A 12,992-nucleotide genomic window follows, 5' to 3' on the forward strand; every position below is an offset into this window, starting at 1 on the left:
CACACTACATACAGCACAGTACAGGGAGGGAGCACACACTACATACAGCACAGTACAGGGAGGAGGAGCGCACACTACATACAGCACAGTACAGGGAGGGAGCACACACTACATACAGCACAGTACAGGGAGGGGGATCACACACTACATACAGCACAGTACAGGGAGGGAGCACACACTACATACAGCACAGTACAGGAAGGGAGCACACACTACATACAGCACAGTACAGGGAGGAAGCACACACTACATACAGCACAGTACAGGGAGCGGGAGCACACACTACACACAGCACAGTACAGGGAGGGAGCACACAGTACATACAGCACAGTACAGGGAGGGGGAGTACACACTACATACAGCACAGTACAGGGAGGGAGCACACACTACACACAGCACAGTACAGGGAGGGAGCACACAGTACATACAGCACAGTACAGGGAGGGGGAGTACACACTACATACAGCACAGTACAGGGAGGGAGCACACATTACATACAGCACAGTACAGGGAGGAAGCACACACTACATACAGCACAGTACAGGGAGCGGGAGCACACACTACACACAGCACAGTACAGGGAGGGAGCACACACTACATACAGCACAGTACAGGGAGGGGGAGCACACACTACATACAGCACAGTACAGGGAGGGAGCACACACTACATACAGCACAGTACAAGGAGGGAGCACACACTACATACAGCACATTACAAGGAGGGAACACACATTATATACAGCACAGTACAGGGAGGGAGCACACACTACATACAGCACAGTACAGGGAGGGAGCACACACTACATACAGCACATTACAGGGAGGGAGCACACACTACATACAGCACAGTACAGGGAGGGAGCACACACTACATACAGCACAGTACAGGGAGGGAGCACACACTACATACAGCACATTACAAGGAGGGAACACACATTATATACAGCACAGTACAGGGAGGGAGCACACATTACATACAGCACAGTACAGGGAGGGAGCACACACTACATACAGCACAGTACAGGGAGAGAGCACACACTACATACAGCACAGTACAGGTAGGGAGCACACACTACATACAGCACAGTACAGGGAGGGAGCACACACTACATACAGCACAGTACAGGGAGGGAGCACACACTACATACAGCATAGTACAGGGAGGGAGCACACACTACATACAGCACAGTACAGGGAGGAGGAGCACACACTACATACAGCACAGTACAGGAAGGGAGCACACACTACATACAGCACAGTACAGGGAGGAAGCACACACTACATACAGCACAGTACAGGGAGGGAGCACACACTACATACAGCACAGTACAGGGAGGAGGAGCGCACACTACATACAGCACAGTACAGGGAGGGAGCACACACTACATACAGCACAGTACAGGGAGGGGGATCACACACTACATACAGCACAGTACAGGGAGGGAGCACACACTACATACAGCACAGTACAGGAAGGGAGCACACACTACATACAGCACAGTACAGGGAGGAAGCACACACTACATACAGCACAGTACAGGGAGCGGGAGCACACACTACACACAGCACAGTACAGGGAGGGAGCACACACTACATACAGCACAGTACAGGGAGGGGGAGTACACACTACATACAGCACAGTACAGGGAGGGAGCACACATTACATACAGCACAGTACAGGGAGGAAGCACACACTACATACAGCACAGTACAGGGAGCGGGAGCACACACTACACACAGCACAGTACAGGGAGGGAGCACACACTACATACAGCACAGTACAGGGAGGGGGAGTACACACTACATACAGCACAGTACAGGGAGGGAGCACACATTACATACAGCACAGTACAGGGAGGGAGCACACACTACATACAGCACAGTACAGGAAGGGAGCACACACTACATACAGCACAGTACAGGGAGGAGGAGCACACACTACATACAGCACAGTACAGGAAGGGAGCACACACTACATACAGCACAGTACAGGGAGGGAGCACACACTACATACAGCACATTACAAGGAGGGAACACACATTATATACAGCACAGTACAGGGAGGGAGCACACATTACATACAGCACAGTACAGGGAGGGAGCACACACTACATACAGCACAGTACAGGGAGGGGGAGCACACACTACATACAGCACAGTACAGGGAGGGAGCACACACTACATACAGCACAGTACAAGGAGGGAGCACACACTACATACAGCACATTACAAGGAGGGAACACACATTATATACAGCACAGTACAGGGAGGGAGCACACACTACATACAGCACAGTACAGGGAGGGAGCACACACTACATACAGCACATTACAGGGAGGGAGCACACACTACATACAGCACAGTACAGGGAGGGAGCACACACTACATACAGCACAGTACAGGGAGGGAGCACACACTACATACAGCACATTACAAGGAGGGAACACACATTATATACAGCACAGTACAGGGAGGGAGCACACATTACATACAGCACAGTACAGGGAGGGAGCACACACTACATACAGCACAGTACAGGGAGAGAGCACACACTACATACAGCACAGTACAGGTAGGGAGCACACACTACATACAGCACAGTACAGGGAGGGAGCACACACTACATACAGCACAGTACAGGGAGGGAGCACACACTACATACAGCACAGTACAGGGAGGGAGCACACACTACATACAGCACAGTACAGGGAGGGAGCACACACTACATACAGCACAGTACAGGGAGGAGGAGCACACACTACATACAGCACAGTACAGGAAGGGAGCACACACTACATACAGCACAGTACAGGGAGGAAGCACACACTACATACAGCACAGTACAGGGAGGGAGCACACACTACATACAGCACAGTACAGGGAGGAGGAGCGCACACTACATACAGCACAGTACAGGGAGGGAGCACACACTACATACAGCACAGTACAGGGAGGGGGATCACACACTACATACAGCACAGTACAGGGAGGGAGCACACACTACATACAGCACAGTACAGGAAGGGAGCACACACTACATACAGCACAGTACAGGGAGGAAGCACACACTACATACAGCACAGTACAGGGAGCGGGAGCACACACTACACACAGCACAGTACAGGGAGGGAGCACACAGTACATACAGCACAGTACAGGGAGGGGGAGTACACACTACATACAGCACAGTACAGGGAGGGAGCACACATTACATACAGCACAGTACAGGGAGGAAGCACACACTACATACAGCACAGTACAGGGAGCGGGAGCACACACTACACACAGCACAGTACAGGGAGGGAGCACACACTACATACAGCACAGTACAGGGAGGGGGAGTACACACTACATACAGCACAGTACAGGGAGGGAGCACACATTACATACAGCACAGTACAGGGAGGGAGCACACACTACATACAGCACAGTACAGGAAGGGAGCACACACTACATACAGCACAGTACAGGGAGGAGGAGCACACACTACATACAGCACAGTACAGGAAGGGAGCACACACTACATACAGCACAGTACAGGGAGGAAGCACACACAAGTAGTGAAACACAGACACAAGGGACCAGTGCAGTGGAATCTGTTCCAGTGACCAATCCGCCCCTGATTACATACATAGCCACCACATTATTACATGAATAGCACCACATTACACGTATAGCACTGCATTACATGTATAGCACATCATTACATGTATAGCACCACACTACACGTATAGCACTGTATTATACAAATAACACCACATAACACAAATAACACCACATTACACGTATAGCACCGCATTATACAAATAGCACCACATTACATATGTAGCCACTGCATTACATAAATAGGCCCATCATCATGGACAGACATTGGGCAGCTATAGGGCTGAAGGACTTTGCATTAGAGATTGTCCCAGGGATGGCTGTGAGTGCAGCCTGATCAGCTGACAGCCTGAGAACAAGATACATCCTGCTCCTGTCCGGTCCCCAAACCATACACTGTGACCGGGGACACCCTAACTCTTACACTATCATGATAATGCAAATAATGCAATTAAAAATAACCTCTCTGCCGGGACCCCTCCAGTGCTCGGATGCCGCTCTGGCCAGTTCAGTGAGAGTGCAGGAGCTAAGGTGGCGGCGAGTATAAACCCGGTTCCGACCATTGCTATGCTGCTGCTCCCAGGCCGGGCTCATTGAAGAGACCTTTGGCCGGGACCAGAGAGTGGATGCTGCTGGGCTGGTTAACTTTCTCCAGGTCCCCCGTTGGTAGAACAGCTTCACCACCTTTCACGGCTAGCGGCACCCGGAAGTCCTTTCTAGCCTAACTTCCGAATTGCGGTCAAATGAACCGCAAGTACTGGAAGCAGTGTGAGCCAGCCCAGCCGGATTGTGAAACAGCCTGGCTGAGGGGGATATGGGACCGGCCCATCGGAATTTGTCATGGTGTTCTGGTGGTCCAATCCGCCCCTGATTGTGCTTATAGCATTGAGTTAATAATTACACTTAATATCATTTCAGTTAATGGGGCACAATTATTAACTTACAAGAGCAATGCTTTGCTTTAACCTTCAGTAACTAATCGGATACCAGCTTTTAGCAGTCTGGTGTAGTTAGACTAATGAAAGATAATATTGAATTTGTTGCTATGGGTTACCACGTGTTTTGTTCTATAGTATTTTATTAAATAGGCCCAAATATGAGCGAATTCTAATGCAGGCTCCTCACACACACACACACACATGCACATACACACATATACATGCATACATATTTGTTCCTATGTACTATGCAAATATTGAGTTTGTAACTGTGCTTTCATGTTTATTACAGGCGCTAGAAAGTGAATTTGTTTCGTGCCAGTTACATCAGTGGATAGACCTGATATTTGGCTATAAGCAGCGAGGCCCGGAAGCAGTGCGTGCGTTGAACGTCTTTCATTACCTGACATATGAAGGCTCTGTGAACTTGGACGGTGTAACAGACCCTGTGTTACGAGAGGTATGTAATGTAATGCATTCTGGTCCATTCAGTGGTCTCTCATCTCCTGAAGTCCATAAACACAATGGAAGCATGAAATGTACTATGTATGAGTGATTTATCCTCCACAGTTGTCATATCTCCTGCAAAGCCACAGACCACACATAGCTCTCTAGGGGAACTACAGCTGCCATCTTCCTACATGAGACGCTCATAGAGGTTTCTCATCGTTTTACTCTCCGGTTGCTCTTTTTCACTTCAGAAACACAATCATGAATTATTTTTCTACAGTCATTTGTGTTGTTTAATTAGCATCACAGAATCGTGTTAAATGTTTTTTCTGTGGTACGTGTGTAAGCTTTTAATCGACTGCAGTCTGTGGGCACTGAGTTCACGAGTGAGCATTGCTTTGGGGCACAGTTGGCATAATGCAGGAAATATTCAGCGGTGTGAGGGAGATGGAGGGGAGATACAGGGTCACCCACGAAGTGTACCTGTAAGCCCAAATAAGGTTCTCTCTGCACTCTGAAAAGGACTGGAGGCATGCCACTAATGTATCACATTATTGTCCTTTCCCAAGCAATCATTCTGCAGAGAGGTGTCCCTGGAATTTCTCTGCAGGTGTCTGCTAATAATGTACCCGGAGTAGCAACCTCTGGCTTTCCAATTGCTGTGGAACTGCACATCCCACTAAGGCCAACTGCAGTTTATGATACCCCAACAGCTAAGCTATGGCAGCGCATGCTTGGGATATGTAGTTCCACAGCAGTTGCAGTGCCACAGGTTGCCTACCCCCGGTGTACCCTATGGAAACCAGCCCTGCCTTATTGTGCAGCCTTTGGTGGAGGGCTGACTCGGTACACATCATCCCATGGGGCGTGTGGGTGACAGAAAATGGGATTAAGGCAGAGTGGCTTTGCGTCCGTGATGGCACATTCCCATGGATATTGATGCAGCCCATAACACCACTGTCTCCAGAATGAGTTTAAATCGTCTTTCAGAAGTTATTGTATAAAATAGGAGACTATTCATGAGGAGAAAAACAATTCTAAAATACATGTATAAAATATATTTTCAATTTCTCTGTAACATGACCCTGTTCTCAGTCTCATCTGCCGGGCTGATATTACATATGGCTTTGTTTTGAAACATTCTCCTCTTTTCTGACACATTCACCTTCCAGTGTCAGCACATTTTACAAATTCTCGTTATCTGTGAAACACAGATGTATTCCGCATCTTTCAGAGGAATATGCCGCACTGTATGGAAAAAGAAATACATGTTTATTGATATTGTTGGGTGATAAAACAGAGGTACATCAGTACAGAAGGTAGCATTGGCTAAACCACTCAGAGTCCCAAAACATTATACAATATTGAGCTACGCTTGGAGGAGACTCCTCAGTAATCAATCCGCAAGCGCTATATTCCTTGGTTCCAGTCTGAGAAATACTCGCAGTATGACATTCATTTTTAGACATAAGGATGGCCTGCACTATAAAAAAATATATATATATAAATAAAAAATATATATAGTATTATAGTGTTTACAAAGAAAGACGTAGGAGGATGAAGGGGAGAAACAAAGTAGAGGGTGACAAAAAAAAAAGGGAAAGGGAGCCGATACAGGGAGAGAAAAGAGGAGGAGAGAATGATTGGGAGACAAAGAGAGAGACTACTGAAAAGATGGAGGGAAGAATGAAGAGAGATTGGGGAAAGAGGGGGAGAGACAGGGAGGGTAAGGGAGATAGTGAGAGGTAATGCAGTGAGAGATAGACCGGATAAGACTGGGGTACTGAAAGAGAGACAGGGTGAAAGCGAATGACGGTTCCAACATAGTAGTCTTACAGCGTTCACATTATGGGTTTCTTTATTGCTGATAATACACAAGTTCTCCTTTTGAAGACACTGGGGTTATGCCATGGTTATGGCTCATGGTTTATAAAGACAAGTGAAATGCTATATAGTTACAGGAATGAGTAGGTTACATATTTTGTGACATGACTTTTATATGGGTCATCCTCTTTCTCCAAATCTGGATACTGCTGTATGGTAGTCTAATATGAGGTGGGAAGTCAGAGAGTGCAACAGCTGCTAGATGAGTTTTTCTGAGATGTGGAAGACGCCTTTGCTATCTCCCAGTCCCCAAGATATCTGCCATCTGCTATATGCAAAATATGCTGTAATTTATACATTGCCATGCTGCAGGCTCACTACATATTATCTACATTATACTTACATCGTAAACACTGACTGTGGTGCAGATAAACCTAGTAGCTAAAAACACACTACATCTAATCTGACCTTATTGTATGATGCAGCTTGTTTTGTGTTTGTGTGTGTACTATGACGTTGTTAGCAGATAAATATAGAACCACAAAGAGTTTTGTACTATTATTACGTAACACCCATAAGGGCAATTCAGTTAGCTGCAACTGGTTTTTCTGAACTCCTTTTTGGGGTGCAGAGAGAACTCTGCAGGTGCCGGAGAAGTGTTTGGAACGCAGGCACTTTGCACCCATCGCTGCTAGTTGGAGTCCGGTGCTGTGGACTAGACTCTTTGTAATGTGTTTGGGACGTGACATAAAGTTATGCATCATGTACATGACAAGGAGGGCAAATTATACACGCAAACTCCTAGTCATTGCAACATTGATAATATTTACTGTTATTTCATTCCACCTGTAGTGGGGAAACAACACTGATGATCTAAGCAGTGAAAAGAATGGAAAAGTGTCCCAGCTTCTACCATCTTCTATATCGTTGATGAAGCTTCTACCAACTTCTATATCATTTTATAGAATATACTTGCTAAATGTTATCACAATGCTGATTGGTGGCTATGGGCAGATCTCTCCACAGGTCTACTTCTCTAGTGTTTTCACTGCTTGATACATCAACCCATTATTTTCCAAAAGCATATAAGTAGCTTGTTACAACTTGGGCCTAATTCAGCATGAAACGCTGCTGCAGCAGCGTTCGTTTGCTGATGCCATGTGAAGTGTGCGCACACGCAGAAGCCGCACTGCACGTGCGCACACAGTGAGGTTGACAGGCAGAGGCATTTGCGGGGCGGGAGGGGGCGTTGTAGCGCTTAAGGGGCGGCGTTGCAGCATTGAGGGGGGGGGTAGGGGAGTCCGGACAACGTAGGAGTGGCTGGACCGTTGGGGAGCTGGCTGCAGCGGCTGCGTGATGTTACATCACTCAGCCGCTGCGGCCCGAAACATGGCAGGTAGCCGTCTGCCTTTGCAGCTGGGCTGCGGAGGAAGAGGACTGCCCTAAACGTGTAAGCATCACCGCCGGGGCTGACCTGCCCTGTGCTGGGCGTCCCCACGCATGTTAGTGTAATGGATTGTATATACGATCCATGCTGAATCAGGTCCATTGTTAGTATACTGGGCTGTGGAGACTGTATGGGAGTAGACAGAGTGAAGTCACCAGTATCCTATGGTTTGTCCAACATAATACATCCCAATTACTGGTTTAGAGTCTGTTCTCTTGTAGATGGGCACAATCCAGATACCTCAATAACATGTAAGGGCATTTATATCCTGTGATGACATGAGTGACATTACTACAATTTCTTCCCTATGTGGAATGTAATATCTTTTTATTTTCCTGTGAAAAAGTGCAGCAATCCAGTGACCTTCTGTGTCCTCCGGAGTGTTCCCCATCTGCCTGAGTGCTTAGACATTGTTATTTCGTACTACGGGGCTGATTCAGACCTGATCGCTGATCAGGTCTGAACTGCGACGGCGCCGCAGTGCGCGGGCGCATGCCAGACGGCCGACGGCTGTCTTAGCCCTGCGATCGCCTCTGCCTGATTGGCAGAGGTGGTCGCTGGGCAGGAGGGGGTGGGCCGGCGGCGCTTGGCCGCCGTTTAGGGGTCCCGGACCATTGGGGGGGGGGGGGGGCGCGAGCGGCTGCATGATGCCACACGCAGCCGCTGCGACCCGGGCAGCGATGAGTAACTCCTTGCCAGCGTGGTGCGATTCTTTTGTACTTATGCGCGGGGGGGGGGGGGGGGCTGACATGCGGGGCAGACTAGCCCTGTGCTGGGCATCCCCCCCCCCCCATCCCGCGCATGTCTGAAGACTGATCGTAGATCAGGTCTAAATTAGGCCCTACAGGAGAAACACTGTCTGGAACAATACACTCCTCTCCAAATGACACTGTAGCTAATATTAGTAGTAAGTTTATATTATATAAATGAGGTATTATATATTCTAGACACAGCAGAACTACAATAATCTGGGATCACATTAATTGTGGTATTGCATCCTAGTAACTAAAAATATGTTTTCTTTTAATCCTCCCTGGTACTACAGTATATGAATGCTGTACAGTAGTCTTAAGCTAGACTGTGTGATCATTTTTATTGTGTAGCCCTGCGTGCTGTAATTGTCTTTACACTTTAGAAACATAGAATATATATGTATTTATTTTGCACAGCTGAAATACGCTAACCAGCTACTTCTCCCATGGGCGACCTTATATGACTTGCTTATGAGTAAGTAGCCCCAAGCATCTTTTTGTGTTAATCCCTGAAGCAAAAACTGAAGCATATACTGTTTAGAAAGAATTTTTATGATCAGTATAAACTATACATCACAATATTAGATGGCACTACTGTCCTTGTGAAATGAGTTCCGCTGAACAATAACAGACATTTACACGAGCAATGCCATGGGCAAACCCTAGTTAACAATACAGTAGATACTGTCCTTTTTTTAATTTTTTTAATTAGCAGTAATTTTCGTTAGCCAGGCAAACTCTCTCCTATTATACCCCGGATAATTGGTGTTCCACTGTAATTATATTTTTGTCCAGTGTTCAATTAAGCAATTTTTTGCAACACATGGTCTACCAGCAGTTGTAGAACTACAGGTCCCACAATAGCTGGAGGTCCATAGTTTGCCAAGCTCTGCTTTAGTGACACTGTACGTGCTTTGGGGGGAACATATACCGTGTAGTGTTGGGTCATAGGTAGGAGGGTTGGGATCCGGTCTGAAGATCGACAGTGTCTAGGTCGACAATGTTTAGGTCGACCACTATAGGTCGACAGTCACTAGGTCGACATGGATGGACGGTCGACAGGGTTTCTAGGTCGACATGTGCTAGGTCGACAGGTCTAAAGGTCGACATGAGTTTTTCACATTTTTTTCTTTTTTTGAATTTTTTCATACTTAACGATCCACGTGGACTACGATTGGAACGGTAAAGTGTGTCGAGCGAAGCGAAGGCACCATGCCCGAAGCATGGCGAGCGCAGCGAGCCATGCGAGGGGACGCGGTGCACTAATTTGGGATCCCGGTCACTCTACGAAGAAACCCTGTCGATCTTCCATCAATGTCGACCTAGTGACTGTCGACCTATAGTGGTCGACCTAAACATTGTCGACCTAGACACTGTCGATTTGATGAACCACACCCAGGAGGGTTAGAGTGTAAGTTAAGTGCAGAGTTATTAAGGTTAATGGTCAGGAAATTATACCTCTTGTTAATTGTGAACACTTGTAATTATGGAGTTCATCTAACGATCAATGTGGTGGTGACTGTCCTTTTTCTGTAAATAATAATAATACGCAGCCTTCTATATGTAATCTAGACACATTCTTACCTCAGTGAGCCATTCCAGTGCAGGTGTGTAGATTAGTATTATGTGTAATGAAACATACACACCGAACCAATGTTAGAATGTGAAGAGACGCTGGAGGGTATTGATTCATTCCTCGTTGACAGGTGAAATCATGGCTGCACCACTAAGCACAGCAATTATAGCATTAAAATATCAGAAGGTCAGAGGAACAGATAATATTCTTCTCTGTGTCAGATTAAAAATTGACACTCTTTGACAGCATGGGATCTCTGGCTGAGAAAATTATGACAGCTTAACTCATATTGCAGTTGTAAAGCTGTAATTTATAATGAACTTTACAATGACTGTCTCTTCCTGTGGTGAAACATGACAGAACACTCTGGATACAAAGCCTGTATCTCTTTCTAATATGTAAACATCAATTATGTGGAGTATTAGATATTATTTTGAATTGTCTTTTCTGCAAAAGGGACATCATAATCCTGTCACATATCCTGTGGGTTTATCCATTGTATAATTGTAAAGAATGCAGTTCCAGCCCATTAGCCTGCACTCGCTTCTATTGTTGTGTAACAGGTTTAAACGAGTATACTGTCCTCAATGTAATATTATGTGCCTAGAGAGCTCCCGTGAATCAGAGTGGCAGCACTTCTCCCGAATCTACCAAATTAACACAAATAACAAAATGAGCTGTATACTGTATATAGACAATTAATGAAATGAGCGCCTCCTACCGCAGTAAACAACAGCCCCAGTGCTGTGTACTGTATATAGACAAATAACGAAATGAACGCCTCCTAGTAAGTCAACAGCCCCAGTGCTGTATACTGTATATAGACAAATAACGAAACAAGCGCCTCCTAGTGCAGTAAACAACAGCCCCCGTGCTGTATATTGTATAGAGACAATTAATGCAATGGCCACGTATCAGAATATTAAAAAAAAATTAAGTTTACCTGAGCCATATGAAGAGTTTAATCAACCAACAATAAGTCAGATATATATTATGTTTCACAACCAGAGATTTAAAAAAAATGACCCCAGAAATATAAAAACATAGCGTAATACATTTTATATGTGTGGTTAAATCCACAGAAAAAAAATCCCCCAGAAATATAAAAACATAGCGTAATACGTTTTATACGTGTGGTTAAATCCACAGAAAAAAAATCCCCCAGAAATATAAAAACATAGCGTAATACATTTTATACGTGTGGTTAAATCCACAGAAGTATAAGGAATGCACGTACAAGATTATAAACAATGGGAGCACTTCTCTGATATCTAAATTAGGCAATCAGAAACCAAATTATTCAGACAGGAAATGACCACGCAACGCAGTTCGTCTGATCCACTATGCAGTGAATCCAGTGACTTCATCAGGAGTTACATCTATAGAGATAATAGTTTTCTGTTTACGAAGTTGTGATGATATACTCACAGGTTGTCAATAATGCTAATTAAGGTCCATACACACTTAACGATATAATGAGCGACGTCGCTCATTTTCCCCCTCCTTGAGCGACGTCGCTCATTATATCGTTAAGTGTGTATGCCGCCAGCGACGATCGATGCGCGGCCCCGCGGGTCGGCAACGATCGTCGCTGTCGGTAGGGCATGCATGAAGGATGTGGACTGTCGTCCACGACCTTCATGCAGGGCTGGCGGGGGCGTGACGTCACTGAGCGATATAAGCGGTCATATCGCTCAGTGCGTACAGGCGGCCGCCGACCGGCCGGCCCGGGAGGGGGAAACATTAGACGATGTCGCTCACAGAGCGACATCGTCTAATGTGTATGGGCCTTAAGATATGTGGAACCGTGTTTATTTGGATCTAGTCCAATGTAAATTTTAAATCCACCCCTCTTTCCCATCCTGGTACTTTTGAGGGGTACCTCCCTTTGGCCTATACCATTTTGCTATATACCAGGATCCCAGTACATGTGGAGAGATAGGACCACACATGGCCAGGGTGTGACACCGTTGCTATGAGATGACAGCCGGATACCTGAACGTCAGTCTATCATTTGGGCCACAGATCTAGTGTGGACTGATTGTAAATGCTAAAGCCCTGCTGAAGAGCACAAGACGCTGGCAGTCCCAGCCAAGGGACCTAATGAAAGTAATAATTTGGGGAAGAGGATATTAAATACCAAATGTGAAGTGTAATACCCTATAATGTGTGGAAAGCAGATTGCTGCTGTGACTTACGCTGTTCTCTTCTCTTCTGGTTGAATTCTACTGTAACATCAGAAAAATGAATGGCAGCTTCAGGTCTAGTAAGGACTAAATTAAAGGCCGATAAGCAGCTTATTGCGCTAGTGGCCGGTTCTATTAAGCTGTCATTTCCAAGCCACTCAAGATTGTTAAAAATAAATTATCTTCTGAACAACCTCTAAGAATATTGATTAGCCC

General features: G+C 46.0%; 1 protein-coding gene across 9 annotated transcripts in view; it reads left to right on the forward strand.

Annotated features, from left to right (window-relative positions):
• NBEA (neurobeachin) overlaps positions 1-12,992 on the forward strand; it is a 1,049,301-nt gene that overhangs the window by 984,034 nt on the left and 52,275 nt on the right. For all 9 annotated transcript variants that reach the window (XM_063951811.1, XM_063951806.1, XM_063951798.1 and 6 more), the window contains one exon: positions 4,834-5,001. In XM_063951811.1, the coding sequence (XP_063807881.1) occupies positions 4,834-5,001 (168 nt within the window). The remainder of the gene's footprint in view (positions 1-4,833; positions 5,002-12,992) is intronic.

The sequence above is a fragment of the Pseudophryne corroboree genome, chromosome 2 (genome assembly GCF_028390025.1).
Source record: "Pseudophryne corroboree isolate aPseCor3 chromosome 2, aPseCor3.hap2, whole genome shotgun sequence".
Classification (NCBI taxonomy): Eukaryota; Metazoa; Chordata; class Amphibia; order Anura; family Myobatrachidae; genus Pseudophryne; species Pseudophryne corroboree.